Here is a 25,398-nt window from a genome sequence, read left to right as displayed (position 1 = left end):
AATTCACCTGTCAGTGCAGGAGACACAAGAGACTTGGGTTTGATCCCTTGGTCAGAAAGATGCCCTCAAGTAGGAAATGTCAACCCACACCAGTATTGGTGTCTGGGAAATCCCATGGACAAAGGAGCCTGGAGGGCTACAGAGCATGGGGTCGCAACGAGTCAGACACATATCATAATGAAAAGCTTTCAAACAAAATAAATTTAAAATAAATGACTGTTGCATTAAAGGCAGAATACTGAAAAATAGTCAGAAGATAGTAGCTTGGTAAATAAATTGCTGTTAGAATTTTAGTTTATTCTTTCTCTTTATATAAAGTATATATACATATATACAGAGATGACATAGCATTATAGCATGTAAAATTTCTATCCTTTTTAACTTTTAATGCAAAAGCATTTTCTATCAAAAGTAAGAGTTATTTGGGGATTCTGGTTAAATGTGGACGATGGCATGAATATGTTTTACCCCAGCCCCCTGAAAATGCCAATGGAATGACAGCATGGGAACAGTATAAATGTACAAGAACAAAAAGAAGTAGAAAAGAAAGCACAGAGGACAAAAGATGTCAAAACACTCTCAGGAAACCAAAAGTGGATGGAGGACGGTGAATGACTCAGCAGACCAGGGCTTGTTAAATGACAATGCCTGCAGAGAAGGATAAAAATGAAGACCAAGGCATTTTATCCTCTAAAACGCCAGAGCCCTGAAAATGTTGATGTGGTACAGGTGGCAAAAACTGAGACTGGAATGAGGGAAGAACATGGGAGCAGAGAATGTTCACTTGCTTTTCTAACAGCAAGAAATTAAAGAGCATTCTTTAAAGTTGATACACAGGAATGAAAAATAACTATATTAAACAGTGCAAAAGTAAGCAGGAAAAAATATTATTAAATACAGTCAGATGATGGATAAAACAGAAGGGAAAGAGAATTAATGAGACAACATAGTAAGGGCAATGTATTGTATAGCTTTATTATAATTATAAATGTATATTTTCAAGTAAGTACTAGAACTGAAATAAAAACTTCTAAATTCAGAATCATACAGAAAAATAAAGCAAATAAAACACATCAGACAATGAAATATTTTAAAAACTATTAAAAATGTAACAAAGTAATATAAATAAACTGAGATCAAATCTATCATGTCAAGAAATATAAATGTATTTGACTCATCTGTTTAAAAAAGTCATATTATATAACAAAGCAGTACTGAATTCTATGCTGACTAAAAATATACCACTCAAAGTGACACAGAAAGGTCAAAATTTAAAAATGGGCAAAGATATAGTGAAGGTAGGTAGAACAGGAAGCAAGATCTTAATATCAGAGAAGGTTTAATTTAGCCCCAAACTTAATAAACAGGATAAAAATGACACTGCTGCTGCTGCTGCTGCTGCTGCTGCTAAGTCACTTCAGTCGTGTCCGACTCTGCGACCCCATAGACGGAAGCCCACCAGGCTCCCCCGTCCCTGGGATTCTCCAGGCAAGAACACTGGTGTGGGTTGCCATTTCCTTCTCCAATGCACGAAAGTGAAAAGTCAAAGTGAAGTCGCTCAGTTGTGTCCAACTCTAGCGACCCCATGGACTGCAGCCCACCAGGCTCCTCCATCCATGGGATTTTCTAGGCAAAGTACTGGAGTGGGGTGCCATTGCCTTCTCCAGCCCTTGCCTTCTACATAATGCTAAATAATCCATAAACAATAGTGTATATTTTTGCAGCAAATAATGTGGCAACAATGTTCGTAAATCAAAAATTATAGGAGTATTAGGGTAAATAGACAAGAACATTGGAAGGGGCATTCCCTGGTGGTCCAGTGGTGAGGATTACATGCTTCCACTGCAGCGGGGTATGGGTTTGATCCCTGTTCAGGGAACTAAGATCACACATGCAGTGCAGAGCTGCCAAACAAACAAACACAAAATCCACATTGTAGGGGATTCCAGTTCCAGTGCAGTCGCTCGGTAATGTCCAACTCTTTGTGACCCCAGGGACTGCAGCACGCCAGGCCTCCCTGTCCATCACCAACTCCCAGAGTTTACTCAAACTCATGTCCATTGAGTCAGTGATGCCATCCAACCATCTCATCCTCTGTCATCCCCTTCTCCTCCTGCCTTCAATCTTTCCCAGAATCAGGGTCTTTTCAAATGAGTTACTTCTTCGTATCAGGTGGCCAAAGTATTGGAGTTTCAGCTTCAGCATCAGTCCTTCCAATGAATATTCAGGACTGATTTCCTTTAGGATTGACTGGTTGGATCTCCTTGCAATTCAAGGGACTTTCAAGAGTCCTCTCAACACCACAGTTCAAAAGCATCAATTCTTCATCCCACAGCTTTCTTTATAGTCCAACACTTACCATCCATACATGACTACTGGAAAAACCATAGCTTTGACTAGACAGACCTTTGTCCACAGAGTAATGTCTCTGCTTTTAATATGCTTGGCTGCAGTCACCATCTGTAGTGATTTTGGAGCCCCAAAAAATAAAGTCTCTATTTCCATTATTTCCCCATGGAAACAATGAAGTTTGCCATGAAGTGGTGGGACCAGATGCCATGATCTTTCTGAATGTTGAGTTTTAAGCCAACTTTTTCACTCTCCTGTTTCACTTTCATCAAGAAGCTCTCTAGTTCTTCTTCACTTTCTGCCATAAGGGTGGTGTCATTTGCATATATGAGGTTATTGATATTTCTCCCGGCAATCTTGATTCCAGCTTGTGCTTCATCCAGTCCAGCATTTCTCCTGATGTACTCTGCATATAAGTTAAATAAGCAGGGTGACAATATACAGCCTTGATGTACTACTTTCCAAATTTGGAACTGGTCTCTTGTTCCACATACAGTTCTAACTGTTGCTTCTTGACCTGCATACAGATTTCTCAGGAGGCAGGTCAGATGGTCTGGTATTCCCATCTCTTTCAGAATTTTCCACAGTTGATTGTGATCCACACAGTCAAAGGCTTTGGCATAGTCAATAAAGCAGAAATAGATGTTTTTCTGGAACTCTCTTGCTTTTTCCATGATCCAGCGGATGTTGGCAATTTGATCTCTGTTTCTTCTGCCTTTTCTAAATCCAACTTGAACATCTGGAAGTTCACGGTTCACATATTGCTGAAGCCTGGCTTGGAGAATTTTGAGCATTACTTTACTATCATGTGAGATGAGTGCAATTGTGTGGTAGTTTGAGCATTCTTTGGAATTGCCTTTCTTTGGGATTGGAATGAAAACTGACCTTTTCCAGTCCTGTGGCCACTGCTGAGTTTTCCAAATTTGCTGGCATATTGAGTGCAGCACTTTCACAGCATCATCTTTCAGGATTTTAAACAGCTCAACTGGAATTCCATCACATCCACTGCTTTGTTTGTAGTACTGTTTCTTAAGGCCCACTTGACTTCACATTCCAGGATGTCTGGCTCTAGGTGAGTGATCACACCATCGTGAGTATCTGGGTTGTGAAGATCTTTTTTGTATAGTTCTTCTGTGCTTTCTTGCCACCTCTTCTAAATATCTTCTGCTTCTGTTAGGTCCATACCATTTCTGTCCTTTATTGAGCCCATCTTTGCATGAAATGTTCCCTTGGTATCTCTAATTTTCTTGAAGAGATAGCTAGTCTTTCCCATTCTATTGCTTTCCTCTATTTCTTTGCACTTATCACTGAGGAAGGCTTTCTTATCTTTTCTTGCTATTCTTTGGAACTCTGCATTCAGATGGGCATATCGTTTCTTTTCCCCTTTGCTTTTCGCTTCTCTTCTTTTCACAGCTATTTCTAAGGCCTCCTCAGACAACCATTTTGCCTTTTTGCATTTGTTTTTCTTGGGGATGGTCTTGATCACTGCCTCCTGTCCAAACCTTTGTCCATAGTTCTTCAGGTAATCTATCAGATCTAATCCCTTGAATCTATTTGTCACTTCCACTGTATAATCGTAAGGGATTTGATCAAGGTCATACCTGAATGGTCTAGTGGTTTTCCCTACTTTCTTCAAGTAGGGAAATTTAAGTCTGAATTTGGTAATAAGGAGTTCACGATCTGAGCCACAATCAGCTCCCACTCTTGTTTTTGCTGATGTAGAGAGCTTCTCCATCTTTGGCTGCAGAGAATATAATCAATCTGATTTCAGTATTGACCACCTGGTGATGTCCATGTGTAGAGTCTTGTGTTTTTGGAAGAGGGTGTTTGCTATGACCAGTGCATTCTCTTGGTAAAACTCTATTAGCCTTTGCCCTGCTTCATTCTGTACTCCAAGGCCAAATTTGCCTGCTACTCCAGGTATTTCTTGACTTCCTACTTTTGCATTCCAGTCCCCAATAATGAAAAGGACATCTTTTTGGTATATTAGTTCTAGAAGGTCTTGTAGGTCTTCATAGAACCGTTCAACTTCAGCTTCTTCAGCATTACTGGTTGGGGAATAGACTTGGATTACTGTGATATTGAATGGTTTGCCTTGGAAACAGAGATCATTCTGTTCTTTTTGAGATTGCATCCAAATACTGAATTTTGGACTCTCTTGTTAACTGTGATGGCTACTCCATTTCTTCTAAGGGATTCTTGCCCACAGTAGCAGATATAATGGTCATCTGAGTTAAATTCACCCATTCCAGTCTATTTTAGTTTGCTGATTCCTAAAATGTCAATGTTCACTCTTGCCATCTCCTGTCTGACCACTTTCAATTTGCCTTGATTCATGGACCTGACATCCCAGGTTCCTATGCAATATTGCTCTTTACAGCATCGGGCTTTATTTCTATCACCAGTCACATCCACAACTGGGTGTTGTTTTTACTTTGGTTCCATCTCTTCATTCTTTCTGTAGTTATTTCCCCACTGATCTTAGTAGCATATTGGGCACCTACCGACCTGGGGAGTTCATCTTTCAGTGTCCTATCTTTTTGCCTTTTCATACTGTTCATGGAGTTCTCAAGGCAAGAATACTGAAGTGATTTGCCATTCCCTTCTCCAGCAGACCATGTTTTTTCAGAACTCTCCACCACGACCCGTCCATCTTGGGTGGCCCTACACAGCCTCATAGTTTCATTGAGTTAGACAAGGCTGTTGTCCACGTGATCAGATTGGTTAGTTTTCTGTGATTGTGATTTTCAGTCTGTCTGCCCTCTGATGGAGAAGGATAAGAGGCATATGGAAGCTTCCTGATGGGAGAGACTGACTTGAGGGGGAAACTGGGACTTTTTCTGATGGGCGGGGCCATGCTCAGTTCAGTTCAGTTCAGCTCAGTCACTCAGTCATGTCCGACTCTTTGCGACCCCATGAATCACAGCACACCAGGCCTCCCTGTCCATCACCAACTCCCAGAGTTCACTCAGACGCACGTCCGTTGAGTCAGTTATGCCATCCAGCCATCTCATCCTCTGTCGTCCCCTTCTCCTCCTGCCCCCAATCCCTCCCAGCATCAGAGTCTTTTCCAGTGAGTCAACTCTTCACATGAGGTGGCCCAAGTATTGGAGTTTCATCTTTAGCATCAGTCCTTCCAAAGAACACCCAGGACTGATCTCCTTCAGAATGGACTGGTTGGACCTCCTCGCAGTCCAAGGGACTCTCAAGAGTCTTCTCCAACACCACAGTTCAAAAGCATCAATTCTTCGGCACTCAGCTTTCTTCACAGTCCAACTCTCACATCCATACATGACTACTGGAAAAACTATAGCGTTGACTAGACGGACCTTTGTTGGCAAAGTAATGTCTCTGTTTTTGAATATGCTATCTAGGTTGGTCATAACTTTCCTTCCAAGGAGTAAACGTCTTTTAATTTCATGGCTGCAGTCACCATCTGCAGTGATTTTGGAGCCCCAAAAAATAAAGTCTGACACTGTTTCCATCTGTTTGCCATGAAGTGATGGGACCAGATGCCATGATCTTCGTTTTCTGAATGTTGAGCTTTAAGCCAACTTTTTCACTCTCCTCTTTTACTTTCATCAAGAGGCTTTTTAGTTCCTCTTCACTTTCTGCCTAAGGGAGGTGTCATCTGCATATCTGGGGTTATTGATATTTCTCCCGGCAATCTTGATTCCAGCTTGTGCTTCTTCCAGCCCAGCGTTTCTCATGATGTACTCTGCATATAAGTTAAATAAGCAGGGTGACAATATACAGCCTTGATGTACTACTTTTCCTATTTGGAACCAATCTGTTGTTCCACGTTCAGTTCTAACTGTTGCTTCCTGACCAGCATATAGGTTTCTCAAGAGGTAGGTCAGGTGGTCTGGTATCCCCATCTCTTTCAGAATTTTCCACAGTTGATTGTGATCCACACAGTCAAAGGCTTTGGCATAGTCAATAAAGCAGAAATAGATGTTTTTCTGGAACTCTCTTGCTTTTTCCATGATCCAGCGGATGTTGGCAATTTGATCTCTGTTTCTTCTGCCTTTTCTAAATCCAACTTGAACATCTGGAAGTTCACGGTTCACATATTGCTGAAGCCTGGCTTGGAGAATTTTGAGCATTACTTTACTATCATGTGAGATGAGTGCAATTGTGTGGTAGTTTGAGCATTCTTTGGAATTGCCTTTCTTTGGGATTGGAATGAAAACTGACCTTTTCCAGTCCTGTGGCCACTGCTGAGTTTTCCAAATTTGCTGGCATATTGAGTGCAGCACTTTCACAGCATCATCTTTCAGGATTTGGAATAGCCCAACTGGAATTCCATCACCTCCACTAGCTTTGTTTGTAGTGATGCTTTCTAAGGCCCACTTGACTTCACATTCCAGGATGTCTGGCTCTAGGTGAGTGATCACACCATCGTGATTATCTTGATCATGAAGATCTTTTTTGTACAGTTGTTCTGTGTATTCTTGCCATCTCTTCTTTATATCTTCTGCTTCTGTTAGGTCCATACCATTTCTGTCCTTTATCGAGCCCATCTTTGCATGAAATGTTCCCTTGGTATCTCTAATTTTGTTGAAGAGATCTCTAGTCTTTCCCATTCTGTTGTTTTCCTCTATTTCTTTGCATTGATTGCTGAGGAAGGCTTTCTTATCTTTTCTTGCTATTCTTTGGAACTCTGCATTCAGATGCTTATATCTTTCCTTTTCTCCTTTGCTTTTTGCTTCTCTTCTTTTCACAGCTATTTGTAAGGTCTCCCCAGACAGCCATTTTGGTTTTTTGCATTTCTTTTCCATGGGAATGGTCTTGATCCCTGTCTCCTGTACAGTGCCACAAACGTCCATCCATAGTTCATCAGGCACTCTATCTATCAGATCTAGTCCCTTAAATCTAGGGAGGCCTAGTGGCTCAGAGGTTAAAGTGTCTGCCTGCAAGGCGGGAGACCCAGGTTCAGTTCCTGGGTTGGGAAGACCCCCTGGAGAAGGAAATGGCAACCCACTCCAGTACTCTTGCCTGGAAAATTCTATGGATGGAGGAGCCTGGTAGGCTACTGTCCATGGGGTCACAAAAAGTCAGACATGACTGAGTGACTTTACTCTACAGAAAAATTGCCACTTTTATAACATATATAATTGTATCTCCCAATTTATATAAGCTTTCTTTTATATTCTTCCATAAGAGTTGACATCTTCTGTAAAGTTCTTACGTATCTTGTCTCTAGATACATTACCATTTTGTTACCCTTTTGAATATTTCTATTGCTAAAATAAATTGATGTTATTAAATTTATGTATATTGGTTTTGCATTCAGCAACCTTGCAGAACTCCTTAACAATTATTATTCAAACAGTTATATCATCTGCAAATAATGAGGAAATTGCTTCTTTCTTTATGATTCTTATACCACTTGTTTATTTTTCCAATCTTATTAAACTGGCCAGGACTTTCAGGACAATGCTGAATTGATGCTATAATAGTGACCATATTTCTTTTGTTCTTGGTTCTAAAGAATATGCATCTAATATTTCACTATTTTCATGATGACTATGGGATTCTTATAAGATACTTCCCTTATCAAGTTATGGAAATTCCTTTTCACTTCTGGTTTAAGAGTTTCATTTTGAATGAGTATTGGTTTTTATCAATATTTCTGTTCTTATTATCATATAGTCTTTTATTTATTAATATAGTAGGTTACAGTAATAAATTTGCTAATCTCTTTTAATGCTTCTAGCTTGATCAATGCTGGATTCAGTTTGCCAACATTTCATTTGATCTGTCTAGGTAAATGAGGCTGACTTATAATCTTCTCTCATGAGCCAACCCTTTGGGTTGCTTTTCCATCTCTGCTTCACTGTCTTCCTTCTATATTGGCCCTGAGAACTCCAAGTTCTCACTCTGCTCTGCAGAACAATTCAGCTCTCCATCCCCCCATGGCATTTCTCAATAAGTGATCAAAGAATTTTCACTAAAAATCTCTCAGTAGCTTCTAAAACATTTGACAGATTCAGAAGAAAAAGCAATGTAATCATTTTACACACAGATCATTTAAAAATCTGAAATGTAAAATTAATTGTCATTTACATAGAATTTCTGACTTTTCATGTTTTTTAGAGCAGTGTATGAACTTCAAGGACTGCCTTAGTTCATACTGGTTAACATGGAGTTAGTTATGGAATTAATCCTCTATCTTAATTAATGTATTTTATTATCCTATTTCATTATGTTTACATTTGTCATTTACTTTTGTTAAACTTGCATTTTTCATCATTACCATTGCATAGTATCACAATTCAAAGAATGAACTATCATTGTAAAAGTGATTTGCAGAAATATAATAGTGATGAAAATAGAAAAATAAATCCTATAAGTAATAAATGGACTTCATCAAAGCAAAAAGCTTGACTCTGTATGTAATAAGTGGACAATCAATGTGGATAATCACACAAAAGCAGATAAAAATAAATAAGAAAACAGGGAGATGACAATGAATAATGATACATTTTATTGGATCAATGATCCTTTTGGTCAAGAGTGTGTGTATTAGTTGCTCAGTCATGTCTGACTCTTTGCGACCCCATGGACTGTAGCCCTCCAGACTCCTCTGTCCCTGGAATTCTCCAGGCAAGAATACTGGAGTGGGTCGCCATTTCCTTCTCCAGGGAATCTTCCCAACTCAGGGGTCAAACCTAGGTCTCCTACATTGCAGGCAGATTCTTTATTGTCTGAGCCACCAGGGAAGCCCCTTTGTTCTAATACCTAATTTATTATCCCTTAACATTTTATCAAATAATAATAGAAGACTTCCAAAAACTTCCATACTATATTCTAATTTATCAACCTCACTTTTAAACCAACTGACTGTCCCTAGTACAAACGCAAAAAAAAGGATTTCCAGTACAAAATTGTAAAAATTCCATGTTAAAGGTTGAAAGATATAAAAACTATAGAGTCATCATTTGCCTTCATAGCAAAAATAAGCACAATTATACCTTTGCTGATAAGATACAAAACTAGCTTCAAAAATAACAAATATTGTAGTTGGAAAGAAAGCAAGAAATAATCAGTACAATTCCTTTATCAGAGCTGTTGGATTTCTTATAATGTGACTGGCATTTAAAAATCGATGACTGTTATGTATGTAAACAAGCAGACACTGTACTTCATAGTTGAGTAAAATGATTGAATAAATCAGTTGTCAGTATAGATTCACCATATATGTGAGAGAGAAGTATTCGATAGCTTTTTGACCTATTTTTCATGAAGCTGATTTTAAAAGAAGAGATTTCTGGTTTAATTAAACTCAGTTTGTCAATTATGAAATAGACTTTAAAAAGTACATTAACTCCTACACCAATGTTCATAGAGGCATTATTCACAATACTTGAAAAGTGGTTTCCAAATGTCCCATCAACAGATAAATGGACAAATGTCCAAGAAATAAATGGTGAACAAAATGTGGTATGTATATATGATGAAATATTGTTCAGCCTTAAAAATGAATGAGATTCTGATATTTGCCACAACATGGATGAAGCTTTAAAATACTATGCTAAGTTGAATTTGCCAGATACGAAAAAGGACCAGTATTGTATTGATATGATTCCTCTTATACTAGGTACCTAGAATAGGCAAATTTATGGAGACGGGGAAGGTAGAATAGTGGTTGTCAGGGAACAGGGGAAGGAGAAATGGGGAGTTGCCTAATGAGTTTCTGTTTGAGATGATGAAAAAGTTTTAGAGATGGATATACTTTGGTGATGTTTGCACAATTTTATGAATGTATTTAATGCTGCTGAATTATATCCTTAAAATGGTTATTTAAAGTAGTAAGTTTTTTATTATATGTATTTTACCACAATGGAAAGAAAAGATAGTTAAATTGATATTAAAGAAGCTCTAGCTACATGAGCAGCAAGGAAATGTATCTTCCACTATGTCAATGGAAGATGTTGCTTCCAGATGCAGTATGGTGCTTACTGGTGAAAACAGTGGAGGTCTGTCTATAGCATGCCTCCAGACCCTGATTTGCTGTTGAGGGACATCATGGAAGTTGTGATTATAAACTGATTGTGGTCATTAGTATATGTCTCCTCAGCCAATAGGACTGAAACAAAAAGTGAGTACAGGATACTTTTGCACACTGAATTGCTCTGGCTGGCAAACAACAACAACAAAGAAAGGTTTTGCAGTGTTTTCTACTAAGAAATCAAATCTTTTAAAATGAGTATTTCTGTGGCTATGCATAGCATGTCTCAGTAATATATTTAGGATGTTGAATAGTCTGGATCTTTGACTTCAGGGTCTAAATACCAGGGTTTTTAAACGATTAAATATCACAACTTCTTAAAACTGAACAGTGGTGCAAACAGCTCAGTGGCTGAGGGTTCGACATTTTCCCAGTACCAATGATTTTCTTCACTCATCAGGAAAAACACTTAAGGTATGTCTTTGCATATTAAAAATCACATCCAAATGCTGCATCTGAACATGCAAACATACCCTGTGAGGCTAATGTCACCAGAGAGAGGATGTAACTCCGTCAGCTGCTGTCTCCCCAGCTGAGACCTTTTACCTGGCTTGCAGTGGCACTAAGCCGGGCTCTTGTCCTCTGGTGAAACTCTGAAAATAGTCTTCAGAGAGAACTCTCTCCATAATTTCTAGATCTGAATTTGATGTGAAAGGCCAGAAATAATCTGTCAAAGCTTCCCAACAACCTATAATTCTGAGTTAAGATTTTCTAATTTAGAAAACATAAAGAGCGGGGGGAAACCCAACAAGCTATGGGAGCTGACAGCTCAAGCAGCTCCCCAGCCAGATATAGATTTCTTTGTGAATGATTTCAAACAGCATTTCTCCTCTCACAGATAGGAAAAAAACGTTACTGCTATTTGCCTTTTAATCTGATTTTTACTTTTAGTTAAGATACACAGATACAAGGTTTAAAAGGTCACACAGCTCCATAAAGATTCAAACAAAAACAGCAATTTCATGTTTCTCATCTCCTCACACCTAATCTGTATTTTTAGAGGCAACCACTCTGTTTTTTTTTTTTTTTTTTGCCTACTGCTTTCTTTGATACCTCTCGTTCTCTAATAATATACTCAGACTACTATTTTTAAAAAATTTTTCCACATTAGATATTATCTATTGGCTTTCTGTTATAGAAAAGAAAGGGATTAACTCCACATATAAACACTTATTTTCTCTTTCTGAAAAGAGAAAATATTTACACTTATTTTTTCTCTTTCAAAAATTATAGCTATAATTTTTGGTTAGAGAATCAGACAATATGGACACTGCCTGACTATATATACGATGATAGAATAGTATTGCTAAGCAAATACTACTCACAGCTGTATCATGCAGTATATTTTGCTTATATATATATATATATATATATATATATACACACACACACACACATATATATTGCTTTCTCTGGAGTTAATAAGGACTTCATTTCTTCCTTTGCTCAGTTTTCTATGTATTTATCACTAATTTGTACCCAAAGTCTTCTCCAGAGGTTTAATTATTGCTTAAGTTTACTTGAATGTATCAGATTATCCATCGATTTCTATTTTTCTTGGGAAAATCCCTCTTAGTGTCCTTCAACTGCTGCTTCAGTTTGGTCTAGATGTTCCCTCAATGTGATGAACAGATCTTTTCCAGAGATTTTTCTTTCTCCATCCTCTTTTGGATCCCATTTGTCACTTCCCTGAATCCCATATCCTCCTCTTTATTGATTACTTCCTTGTTTTGGTGGGACATATCATCTAAGCAATGGCACCCCACTCCAGTACTCTTGCCTGAAAAATCCCATGGGCGGAGGAGCCTGGTAGGCTGCAGTCCATGGGGTCGCGAAGAGTCGGACACGACTGAGCGACTTCACTTTCACTTTTCACCTTCATGCATTGGAGAAGGAAATGGCAACCCACTCCAGTGTTCTTGCCTGGAGAATCCCAGGGATGGGGGAGCCTGGTGGGCTGCCGTCTATGGGGTCGCACAGAGTCGGACAGGACTGAGGCGACTTAGCAGCAGCAGCAGCAGCAGCATCTAGTAACTTTTTTAGATGGGTTGGTGGGAAATAAATTTTCTGAGACTTGGCATATCTTTATTCTACCCTCATCTAAACAGTTTAGCTGGAGAAGCAATTCTATATTAGAAATTATTTTCCTCAAAAATTTAAGGCATTGTTCTTTTGTCTTATAACCTCCAATTTTTGCTCTGAAGAAATCTGGTGCTATTTTGATTCTCAGTCCTTTGTATGTAACCTCTGATTTTCACTCCTTCAGAGAAAGTTAGGCTTTTTTGTTTGTGTAAAATGTTCTCAAATTTTGTGATGTTGTGCCTTGCTATGAACATTTTTCGTTCATTTTCCTGAACACTCATGGATATTTTAACTGACTAGATCCTTCAGTTTAGGGAAATTTTCTTATACTATTTGTTTGATAATTTTTTCCTGTATATTTCCTTCTCTATTTCTTTTTGGATCTCCCTTTAATCAGACATTGTACCTATTGGTCTAATTCTCTAATTTTCATATTTTTAATCACCTCTTATTTATTTCTTTTTGTTCCACTTTCTGTGAGATTTCAACTGTGTTTCTAGCCCTTCTATTAATGTTTTAATTTTGCTATCATATTTTTGCTTTCAAAGTGTTCGCTTTTGTCCTTTGAATGTTCTAGTTTGTAGCCTTCTGTTTGTACCCACTGTCTTCTCATCTCCTAACTCTCTAAAAATATTAATGATCGGGATATTTCCTAAATCTACTTCTATCTGCATTCTCCCTTTTTCTTTTTCTTTCCTGTTTCGTTCCTTTAGTCTTTAGTGTTAGAAGTATCCTTCAGATTCCTGATGCTCAGTGGCTGCCTGAATATATTAAAAGGGCAGCATCTTCCTGAGCTGTTAACCTGACTGCCAAGCTTATAGGAACTTACCGAGGGGAAGAAGTGGGTGGGTGGCAGGGTTGCTGCCTTTTAGTACATATGTAAATTTTTCTTTCATACCCCTGTGTCAGGATGCAGCTCTCTCCCTCTTATTCAGTCAGTCTATTTCCAGATCAGAGGAGGCAGTTCCTCTCTGAATGGGTGGTGTGGGGTGGTATTTAGAAAGCCCAATTGCTTGTTAATAAAGACTTTCAAGCTCTCTTTACAGACCCACTTGCCCCTGTCTCCCTGGGCTCCACTTTCAGAGACATTTAACATCCCTAAGTCCTAAGCAGCTCTGCTATCTGGGTTGGCTTGCTTCTGGGAAGTCCCTGCTTCCAGCTTTCCAGGGTCTGCTCTGCCAGTTACCATTCATCCGTCTTAACTCTAATTTCCAAAATGCTGTTGTGTTCTCCATTACATTGCCCTAGTGAATATATACTTTTTTAAAAGTTCCTTTTACTACCATTTAAGAATTTCCAAAAGGTTGGAGGTAAATACATTTTCAATCTGCCATATTCAATCAAAAGTCTTTTCATTTTTCATACCAGTGTTTCTGTTGATGTATGGCAAAACCAATACAATATTGTAAAGTAATTAGCCTCCAATTAAAATAAATAAATATAAATTTTAAAAAATTAAAAAAAGAATCTTATAATTTAAAAAATGTAGGGTATCTAAAATTAGGTGTGATTTATGCATGCATCTACGTCCCTTTGGGCAGTAGTTCTCAAAGGGTAGTTCCTCAGGCCAGCAGCATTAGGCTGAGCTGGGAACTTGTTAGAAATGCAAATTCTTGGGCTCTACCCCAGACTTACCGAATCAGAAACTCTGGGCTAACAACCTGGAAATCTGTGCTTGAACAAGCTTTCCATGGGGTCAGTCAGATCTGTGCTGGAGTCTGAGAACCACTGCTGTTGGTGAGTGAGGCATTCTGAACACTAGAGAAACACTCCCCTACTCTCAACCTCAGCTTCAGAGCCTTCTCCTCAAATCCAGACCCAAAATGTGTCCAACAGAATAAAAAGGCTCTTTTGAGATGACTTCCTCTAACAGGACCCATCCTCCTGAGAAAATGTGTATGAATTCAGATGCTTTTCTCTTCCATGACACCTAGTTATTTACTGCTTTAGATAGTAAACAGACCAGGATCCCTGAGGCCAGAAATGCCAGCAGGCCAAGCATGGCATGAGAAGAAAAGACTGGGAAGCAGAGAAGTCTGGAGAGGGGGGATGCAGTCAGATCTCCTCCCTCTTCCATATTTTCAGTCAAATTGAGGGAGGAACTGCCGGCTTCCTTCAGGGCAGGGAGCCTTGAGGAACCTCATGGAACAGGAAGAGCTTTGTTTGGAACCCTGCGGTGGTTGCATGCCCTCACCCTCTGCCCACCTTCAGAGCAGCCGAGGCTGCTAGTCATCCCAGCCACGTATGTCCCTCCCCACCCCAGCCATCTCTGCGACTCCTCTGAGTTCCTCCATCTGCGGCTCATCTCCCTAGCCTCCCCTCGTCTCCTTCCCTACCTTGGATGCTCTTTGCACATTCTCCTTTGGAACAATCACAACCACTCTCTCTCTGAGCTCTCTCCAAGGTGCAGTTAACACTCCCTTTCCATCTTCCCTCCCAGATATGTCTTCACTGTCATCTATACCTTTGAAGCCTTGATAAAGATATTGGCAAGAGGATTTTGTCTAAATGAGTTCACTTACCTAAGAGATCCTTGGAACTGGCTGGATTTCAGTGTCATCACTCTGGCGTGAGTATTTCTCCACATTGATCTGGACACACATTATAGGTGTGTCCAGAAAAACATCTACTTCTGCTTTTTTGATTATGCCAAAGCCTTTGACTGTGTGGATCACAACAAACTGTGGAAAATTCTTTAAGAGATGAGAATATCAGACCACCTTACCTACCTCCTGAGAAACCTGTATGCAGGTCAAGAAGGAACAGTTAGAACCGGATATGGAACAACAGACTGGTTCCAAATTGGGAAAAAAAATACTCCAAGGCTGTATATTGTCATCCTGCTTATTTAACTTATTTGCAGAGTACATCGTGAAGTGCTGGGTTGGATGAAGCACAAGCTGGAATCAAGATTGCCAGGACAAATATCAATAATCTCAGATACACAGATGACACCACCCTTATGGCAGAAAGTGAAGAACTAAAGAGCCTCTTGACGAAAGTGAAAGAGGAGGATGAAAAAGCTGGCTTAAAGCTCAACATTCAGAAAACTAAGATCATGGCATCTGGTCCCATCACTTCATGGTAAATAGATGGGGAAACAATGGAAACAGTGACATACTTGTGTTTTGGGGGCTCCAAAATCACTGCAGACGGTGATTGGAGCCGTGAAATTAAAAGATGCTTTTAGTTTTTGCTCCTTGGAAGAAAAGCTATGACCAACCTAGACAGCATATTAAAAAGCAGAGACATGACTTTGCCAACAAAGGTCCATCTAGTCAAAGCTATGGCTTTTCCAGTAGTCATGTATGGATGTGAGAGTTGGACTATAAAGAAAGCTGAGAGATGAAGAATTGATGCTTTTGAACTGTGGTGTTGGAGAGGACTCTTGAGAGCCCCTTGAACTGCAAGGAGATCCAACTAGTCAATCCTAAAGAAAATCGGTCCTGAATATTCATTGGAAGGACTGATGCTGAAGCTGAAACTCCGATACTTTGGCCACCTGATGCGAAGAAGTGACTCATTTGAAAAGTGACTCATTTGCTGGGAAAGATTGAAGGCAGGAGGAGAAGCGGATGACAGAAGATGAGATGGTTGGATGGCATCACTGACTCAATGGACATGAGTTTGAGTAAACTCTGGGAGTTGGTGATGGACAGGGAGGCCTGGAGTGCCGCAGTCCATGAGGTCGCAAAGAGTTGGACATGATGACTGAGTGACTGAAGTGAAACAGGCTGCCATTCTGGGGGTGTTATCCTTATCTCTTTCCAGCTTCCTCATTTGGGACTCTGTGGCCCAGGGTATCTTTGCCAAAGACTCTTGCTTTGGGAGTCATTTTCCAGAGTTAGTCCCATACCCTCAGGGAGAAGTTGGAGACCTTAAATCTGAGCTGATAATTGGCCTGTCAAAGTGGATCAGCTTTGTACCTCCTGAACATGAAGATCTTTCTCTGAGGAACCAGTGCCCAGGGAGATGGGTTGGCCACACACCATCTGCATGGTAGTACACAGAATCTTCTAGATCACAATGGTGTGGTGGTGGTTTAGCTGCTAAGTCATGTCCAACTCTTGTTATCCCATGGACTGTAGCCCACCAGGCTCCTCTGTCCATGGGATTTCCCAGATAAGAATATTGGAGTGGGTTGCCATTTCCTTCTCCAGGGAATCTTCCTGACCCAGGGATTGAAGCTAGGTGTCCTGCATTGCAGGCGGATTCTTTACCACTGAGCCACCAGGGAAGTTCTTGCATCTTCTCAAAGAGGCCACTCTGAAAAATATTGCCATAATTAAATCAGGGTTCATGTCAGTCCATGGATGCAAGTGCCAGTAGATTCTCAGAGTCTGTTCTGGGTACTTCCTAGGCTTGTGTTGCCCAAAATTGCCTGTGTTTATGCTGCATAAATTCCCAAGACCCTGTTCATGCAGAGATGCTGACTGATTTCTGGTCCTACAGCTACGCTGGTGAAGTGACAGATCTCCGAGGGATCTCAGGCCTGCGGACGTTCAGAGTCCTTAGAGCTTTAAAAACCGTGTCTGTGATCCCAGGTGAGTGGCTTTAACCAGCATATTTACTCATAGAGCTTATATTGGTTTCCACAGCCTAACATCCCACTTTGATTTTCATAAACAGCCTATAAATTGCCAGAATATGGACTATTGTCCTCATTTAAGAGAGAAACTGAGGCCCAGAGAGTAGAAAACACAATCCCAAATCCTCATCACTAGAGGCAGTTGTGACCTGGAAACCTCGTGTCCTGATTCTTAGCCAGCGCTCTATCCAGAGTAACTCATGCTGTCCATAACGGACAAAAAGATCAGGTCCTTGTTTTACATTCTCATTGTGGGATTCAGGCAAGCCTCCAGTCAGATTCTTTTATACTTGAAACCAAAATGTAAGCTTGAAAACAGAGAAGAAGGGAAAAGGCAGTCCTAGGCTCTGGTGGTTGTCTTTCCCATTTTCATGAATCTGAACATATAAGCCTCAGCCCTGCCTTCAGACCCACAGAAGAGAAAATAATTAGACAATTCTTGATTACAGACAATTCAGAAATGGAAATAGTCCCCCAGGGCTGATCTTATTGGGCCTCCAATATCTCTGTTGCCACATGATACTCCTCAACCCCCTCTGGGTTGATGGAGGGGATGATGAGGCCTGAGACCAGGTAATGGCCTTGAGATGGGACTCAAGGCTTCCCCCTTGTGGCCTAATGGGTTGTCTCCCCTCCCTCACCCAAAAACCCCTGCCCTCACCTGGAAACAGAAATACATACGCTAGAGAAGTCCCTTTCCACAGTTCTGCATCTGGCTCTGCAGGAAATGACTGGAAAGTCTTTGCCAACTTCCACTGAACAAAGAAAATCATGAAGAATCATTTTCTTCATGAAGAGAATCACAGCAATAAGTAGTCAGTTCTTCCCCTTAGTATCTCTCTCACCTACTCAGCCAGGAAGACCCTGAATTTTGTGTACAACACCTGGCCTATGGAGACTCCCCTCCTGCCTCATCTCTCTCCTGTACCCACCTCCAGAAGCTTCCTGTGGTTCCACAGATACTCATAGCTTTTGCTCATCACGCAGCCCCAGGCCACACTGCTCCTCTGTTAGGAAAGTCCCTTCTCCTCTTCACTCAATTCATACGCATCCTCAGGGTTCTGCCATGCTCTGACTTCCTCAAAGAGGCTCCCTGGTCCTTCCCATCTTCCTCAACCCCCTACCCGACCCTACGCCCACCCCCAGGCTTCTGTGATGGACTGTTTCTCCATGTGCCCACCTACTCACTGATGCTATCGAGTTCTCCCTCACTCGTCAGACAGCCCCACAACAGACCAGTGCCTTAACCATTGCTTGGCTCCTGAGAGGGAACCAAGCAGGGCAGAGGGTGCTCGGTGGATTATTTGGCCAAAAAGACAAGGCAAGGCTAGATCGCAGCTTGCTTCTCTGCTTAGAGCTCTTTCTGTTACTTAGAAATCTGCTTTTCCAAAGAAGGTGATTTCCTTTGCCAGAGCAATAAATCATCCTTCCTTAAACAAGCAGGGGCCCCATCTGAGCAGCTCAGATTCTCTGTTTCTTCCTCAGTGGCTCTCATGGCCTCACTCTATTGCTGTGCTCATCCCTCTGTCTTTCTGTCCCTGTCTTGTTCTATCTCCCTGTATCTCTCCCTCCCTCTCTCCATTTCTTCCTTCTTCTTCCTTTTCTTCCACCTCCTCCTCTTTCTTTCCTTTTCCTCCTCTTCCTCTTTTCCTCCTTTCTTCTTTTCTTCTTCTCCTCCTTTCTCTTGCTCTCTCTCACACACCAATGTTCCTATGTCCCCAAGCCTCAAGCTGCCTCCCAGGACTGAGATAAGGACAGACAGACAGATACCAAATGACTGGAGTGAAATTGGCAGCCTCCTGCTAGGCCTAGTACCTGGAGCACAGCAGGCACTCAATAATTATTTTTTCATCAGATTGCTACTGTCTGGAATTTATTCACTTTAAGAAGATTTTAATAATGCATAGCCTGGGTCTCAGTTGCCTCATCTTTACAATTGGACAATATTCTCTTCCTATCTGCCTCTCAGGCTTATGGCAAGGTTCAGATGAGGGACTGGGCTTGAAACTGCCCTAGAGTTTGTAAAATATCTCACACCTGTGTGTAATGAAAGGGTAGGAAGGCTAAGATGCAAGTGTGCCAGGCACACGTGTGTGCTCTGTGTGTGCGACGTCATCCATGTAGAAGTACCACTGTCATCTTCCCACAGGGCTGAAGGTCATCGTGGGGGCCCTGATCCACTCGGTGAAGAAGCTGGCTGACGTGACCATTCTCACTGTCTTCTGCCTGAGTGTCTTTGCCCTGGTGGGCCTGCAGCTCTTCAAGGGCAACCTCAAGAACAAATGTGTCAAGAACTGCATGGTTGTCAATGAGACAGCCAATTACTCCTCTCACGAAAATCGGGAGTGGAATTACTGCCAAGGGGACCAAGGTCTGGTTGGTGGGGAGTGTGACGCCTCTTTATACCTGTGCAGACATATATTTTGATTGAAATTCTTCTCATGAGTTGTGTTTTACTTTGGGGACCCCCATTCTCGGTTGTCCAATGTCCCTTTCACAAGGAAATGAGTCCAGAGGCAAGTCATTCTGCCTCTGCTGGAGGATTCTGCCTCTGCACAAGGCTGAGGCCACAGCTCAGCTTCTTTCTTCCCAGATGAGACATTTCCCCTTCCCAGCTCCCAGCATACCCACGGAGGGCACGCAGTCAAGGATATCCTCCTTGCTCAGGCAGAAGTCTCAGCAGGTGTTGCTTTCACCACTCAAGGCTTGAGTTGAGGGTTGAGAACCATATGTGAGACTTCTGCTTCTTCCTTTATTTTGCAGATTACTATACCAACAAGGAAGGCACTTCTGACCCCTTACTCTGTGGCAATGGATCTGATGCAGGGTGAGTGTTCAAGCCATAACAAAACACCAGTGCCCAGCAGCCCTTCCTCCTTTTTGTCATCAGTTCTTTCTGGGTAAAGCCTAGGTTGAAAGTCCTGAGGAAAATGTGGAAATTAATAAGCCATGGCCTCTGCCATCCCAGGCTCATGGGAAGAGAGTGTATGAGTAAGCTCTTGTTATGAAACAAACATCCCCAAGATTTTTGTGACTTAAAACACCAGCCATTTATTTAGCTCAGTTCTGTGCATCTGCACCTGAGATCAGCCTGGTGTTCCTCTGACATTGACTGGACTCATTCATGCATCTGCAGACAGTAGACAGATTAGCAGGGGTCCAGCTGATCCAGGATGGCCTCAGCTTGGGTGTCTTGTCTCTGTTCCGCATGGCTTCTCACCCCCCAGCAGACTAGCCCAGGCTTATTCTCCTATTGGAGGCAGGATTCCAAGAGAGAGAATGGAAATGTGCAAGGTCTCTGGAGGCCTAGGCTTACAACTGGCATAATGTCACTTCTACTGCATCCTGTTGACCCAAGTTGCAGGGCACAAGTGAGTCCAGATCCAAGAAATGGAGGAACAGACTCACCTCTTGATGGGAAAACTTGCAACATCATATTGAAAGGGGTATGGAGACGGGAAAGGGAATAATTATGGTCATTTTTGCAAACAATCTGCCCAAGAAAGGAAGTAATATTTATTAAATATGTTTTGTGTCAAATGCTCTTCATTTAGTTGTCACAACTCCATCACATGGGTTTCATTATCCTCATATAATTGAGGAAGAGACACATGCCTCAGACTTTGCAATTTCAAATTCTTACAGAGGCCAGACACAAAACAACATGTGTCTAGAATGTGAGGAATGGGCTGGGTGGGTACCAAGACCATGAGAGTTAACGCGCCAGCCAAAGTGGCAGCCACTTCCCAGTTCAGCTTTTGGTTATCATGTGGAAACATGGATCCACTGCTTCCAGATGATCCAGGTTTTTAAAAGAGAGACAGGAAATTTCGATTTTTATGTAAACTTTCTTAACTATAAACATTGACTACAAATTCCAAAAAATATCTACATATTGTGGGCCAAACACAATATTTTAGCAATGCAAATTCAGCCAGCAATCTGCCAGTTTGTGAGCTCTGATGCATTTACATAAAGATGCTGTGCTATGGAGAACCAGTGCTGTCCTAGAGGCTCCCTGGGCTGGGAAAACACAGCAAGGTGATGGTGTGAGGCAGGGAGGATGTCAAGGAAGGTTTCCCAGAGGTGGTGAGGTTGAAGGGCAAACAGGATGTCTCCAGGCTGGATGAACAAGAGATGGTTTGGATGGTACCATTCCAGGTAGCAGAATAGAATGTGAGACAAAGCAAAGGCACATGGGACTCCTCAGGTCTGCCTGCTGATTTTGCGGGAGCAGGTATGAGTAGAAAGAGATTAGGCAACAGATGAGAAAGGCTCATCCCTGCCCATCTCCATGGCAGGGGTGTCTGGAAGCCCGGGCCCACACAACCTACTCCCTGAATGACTAACAGTCCTATATTGCGTAAGTAGTACAGGGTGGGGCATGCTGGAGTTCAGCCTTCATCAGTTCCCTAAGAAAACAATCTCATCAAGAGCCGAGGGGTGGGACTAACAGAAGAATTTGAGCAACACAGGCCCCCTGGTCTCTTTCTTCATAAATGCACTTGGCATTTGGTTCTTGAGCTCAGGAAGAGGGTTGTTCTGATGTCAGTTTTCATTTGCCCTTGACTTAATTGAAACCAAGGATCTGTCAATGTCCTTTTCCCATCTGGATAATGACATTTCTCAGGAGCATGGTTCCATAGTAACCCATACACTGACTGCGGTAAAGCTGTGAGGTCCGCCCATGGGGCCCCCTTCTGACTCCGAGAGAGACCAACTATCCCGATGGGTAGGTCCTGGCCAGGCGGGAAGAAGTGGAAAGGGCTGGGAAAGGCCTGGGGTGTCAAGTAGAGGCCAGCTTAGGTGACGGGCAGAGAGAACCTTGGTGGGCATGCTGTGAACAACAAACCTGGGTTCTGTGCTGAGCCACAGAGAAGTCAGAGACCTAAGCAAAAGCCCATACTGACCAATGGCACTGCAGGGAGAAAGTCTGAGGTCTCAAGGTGGAGAACAAGTACCAAGAAATACTTGATGGTTTTCAGCATTCTTTCACATATATTATTCTAGTCCATGTTTTTGGTAGCTTCTGGTTAAAAACAGCAAGAATTTTAATTCTGCATTTTACATATAATATTTACTATGCTGAAGGCACCTTGCAAGAGCCTTTGCACCATGGTCTCATTTAATTCTCTTGAGCAGTTAGCTGTTGATGCATAGCAGCTATAGTGGGGTTCTACAGGAGGCAGAGATAGGCTGCCCTTAGCATTAACTAGCAAACCTACAGGTAATGGGTTAACTAGCTCCTTGGGAAAGTGAAACCAAGAGAGTGTCTTTATATGTGGGTCTACAGAGCCTGGGAACTTGCAAATCTCCAACCAAAGTTGGAGATAGATAGAATTGGGATTGGGTTACAATCAAGTTTTCAGGCCCTAATCAATTGTATGGGTTCCTGCCTGTGTGTCTGCATGAATGTCTGGAGTAAGAAGATCCCTCAGAGATTGGTGTTGGTGGAGGAATCCTAAAGTAGAATCCCTAACTAAGAAAAAAAGCATTGCCTTCTCCTCAGCCAGGTCATCCCACACGGGTGGAAAGGATCTCTCACATGCCTTGAGCTTAGAGATGCTTCCCGACATCAGCTTAGCTGCTTATGATGAGAAAGAGGGACGTGGAGCCTTCCCCACCCCAGGACTCAGCAGGCAGTCATCTTCAGTTTGGCCTTTCTTCATAGGTCAGTCTTCATAAGCTACTCGACAATTTTATTTCTCCTTTGAAATAAATCCATTGGCATCTGTGTGGTTTTAGACTACTGACTTCTTCTCTCTGAACCCCAGCTTCTGCATCTGTTTTTTTTTTTTTAAAGGATTATTGAGATGATTAAATTATAGCATTTGTGAAACACTTAGGAGAGGGAGAGGCTCAGTTATTGGGAAGTGGTGTCTTTATTGTTACATCTAATTGGTCAGTGAACTTGGCTAATGTGTGTCCTCCTTTGAAAGACAACTCTGCAAGTGATGCCAACTGACTCAGGTTTTACTGACTGTCCCTCTTGCACTGTGAATTTGCAAAAAGCTTATGAGGTCTTGTCTGGGCCAGCTAGTCTTCTCCAGGCCATTTCTCTCTGCATGAAACTCTGAACTGAAGGTATTATGTTACTGGGGCAAGGCCAGGCTGTGTGTGTGGGGGTGGGGGTGGGGGGGAGACGGGGGCAGAATCCCCTACTAGGCCCAGAAAAGTGGACTCTTGTCTAACACGCAGAAATAAATTTTCTGGGGAGATAAACACATACTGACAAAATGAAAGACTAAGTGCTTGAGCAGAGCATTTTTCTTTTTTGTAAACGGGTGTTCTTCCTATGGCTCCCAGTCTCAGGGTTTATGCAGGTGGTGCTGGTTTTCCGGGTTGTCTCTGGCCAATCATTTTGCTCATGCCCATATTTGGTCTGCCTCAGGGCCCTTCCTGGTGGCGCACACATCTCTCAATCAAGACGGATTCCAGAGCAAGGGTTTCTGGGAGGTTTGCAGGATTATTAGGGGCTGGTGTCTGCTCCCTCCTTTTGGTCCCTCCTGAATTCTTCCAGTTGGTTTTGGTGGCAGTTTGTAGTTTCCTTAGTGGGAAACTACACTTGTAGTTTTTTTGCCGTAACTCATGTAACAAGTTATTTTTGTGTCTGGCCACAGTGGGCAGTTTTGATAAGTGGTTTCCTAACATTATTATCCCACTTAATGGGCAAAAGAAACTGAGGGCTAAAAAGGCTGAATGTCCAAGGTGACTCAGCTAATGAGAATAAGGCTAGGCCTTGAGCTCCAGTCTTTGACTTCAAACCCTCAGGCCTTCTGGCAGCCCTGGACTGTCTTGGCCCCAATAAACAGAAGTCTGTGTGATTGACAGCCTTATCTGTTCTTGCTGCAGCCACTGCCCTGAAGGTTATTTCTGCCTTAAGACATCTGACAACCCAGATTTTAACTACACCAGCTTTGATTCCTTCACTTGGGCTTTTCTCTCACTGTTTCGCCTCATGACACAGGATTCCTGGGAACGCCTCTACCAGCAGGTATTGATCTGCATGTCTCCATACACACTCGGTTGGCGTTTGGAGCATTTGTTGCATGGCTATGTTTTTTCCTGGAGGACTCTGACCACATCAGGGGGCCATGTTATCTGGGTACACATTTCTCTTTTTTTTCTCTTGAATCTGCAGACCCTGAGGGCTTCTGGGAAAATCTATATGGTTTTTTTCGTGCTTGTTATCTTCCTGGGGTCTTTCTACCTGGTCAATTTGATCTTGGCTGTGGTCACTATGGCATATGAGGAGCAGAACCAGGCAACCATTGATGAAATTGAAGCCAAGGAGAAGACGTTCCAGGAGGCCCTGAAGATGCTCCAGACAGAGCAGGAGGTCAGTGAGGGCTGGACCTTTGCGAAGTCTGTTGTAGGCCTTTCACAGTTGGGCAGACATCTGGACCAGTGTCTTACATTAAGGCTGTCATTTTAGGGAACCACGGCAAGATTCATCTTATCTCAGGGACTATCTTAGGTTAGATTTTCTCAAAAAAAGAACCCAAATGAAGAGCCTGCGCAAGTGATTCACTGAGGGGTGCTCTTAGGAGGGGATCAAAGTTAGCAGGATGGAACAAGGGAAGAATTAAATAAGGCAGTGGCCTCAGCTAGAGACTGCTTTGACCTGATCCCATGGGGAACTCCAGGGTATGACTTGTTCCACAGAGGTAGCCCTACCTGGAGGCAAAAGGACTGGCCCTTCATACCTCCATGCTCAAGCCAAATGTACAGTCAAAGGAAATTTTCTGCAGAATTCGGCAGCTGTAACCCATTTACTAATGGGTTACTAACATTAGTAATGTTTACTAACATTCAAGCAGCTGGAGATGAGGGTACTGACCTGGTAAGAGAAACCTGGGCAGGGCATCAACAGAGTTTACTACAAGGGCATGAATGAGGGAAGTGACCTAGAGGTGGCTCTTGCCCAATGTCCCAATCCAACAATCACTCTGGTCCTGAATCAGGCCTCCTCTGGTTGGGAAGCCGTCACCCACTGTCTGGGGGACACGCGTTTATGCTGAGCACATCCAGATACTGTCGGCTATAGCTGCTATCCTCTCCCCTCAGGTGCTGGCAGCGCTGGGGGTCGACACAGCCTCTCTCCAGTCTCACAATGGATCCCCCTTGGCCTCCAAAACTGCCAGTGAAGGAAAACACAGAATGAAGTCAAGGGTGTCAGAGGGCTCCACAGACGACAACAAGTCACTCCGGTCTGAGTCTTACAACCAGCACCGAACGGTAAGGCGCTCAGGCTTGTGCCTGAAAGATAACCCACTTTTGCAGCTTCCATGCACAATACACTGAAGTGGAAAGAGGTTGGTAGCAGAGAGATAACTGGAGGCACAGAGCCTAGGAGGATGTTTTG

At 42.2% G+C, this 25,398-nt stretch overlaps 1 protein-coding gene across 3 annotated transcripts in view; it reads left to right on the top strand.

Moving 5' to 3' along the window:
* The window catches only part of SCN10A (sodium voltage-gated channel alpha subunit 10), an 89,017-nt gene that overhangs the window by 9,789 nt on the left and 53,830 nt on the right, over positions 1-25,398 (top strand). For all 3 annotated transcript variants that reach the window (XM_070360539.1, XM_070360537.1, XM_070360538.1), the window contains exons 4-10: positions 14,886-15,014; positions 16,898-16,989; positions 19,183-19,374; positions 19,794-19,860; positions 23,886-24,027; positions 24,175-24,372; positions 25,101-25,271. In XM_070360539.1, the coding sequence (XP_070216640.1) occupies positions 14,886-15,014; positions 16,898-16,989; positions 19,183-19,374; positions 19,794-19,860; positions 23,886-24,027; positions 24,175-24,372; positions 25,101-25,271 (991 nt within the window). The remainder of the gene's footprint in view (positions 1-14,885; positions 15,015-16,897; positions 16,990-19,182; positions 19,375-19,793; positions 19,861-23,885; positions 24,028-24,174; positions 24,373-25,100; positions 25,272-25,398) is intronic.

The sequence above is a fragment of the Bos mutus genome, chromosome 22 (genome assembly GCF_027580195.1).
Source record: "Bos mutus isolate GX-2022 chromosome 22, NWIPB_WYAK_1.1, whole genome shotgun sequence".
Taxonomy (NCBI): domain Eukaryota; kingdom Metazoa; phylum Chordata; class Mammalia; order Artiodactyla; family Bovidae; genus Bos; species Bos mutus.
This window is presented reverse-complemented; position numbering and strand designations above follow the sequence as displayed.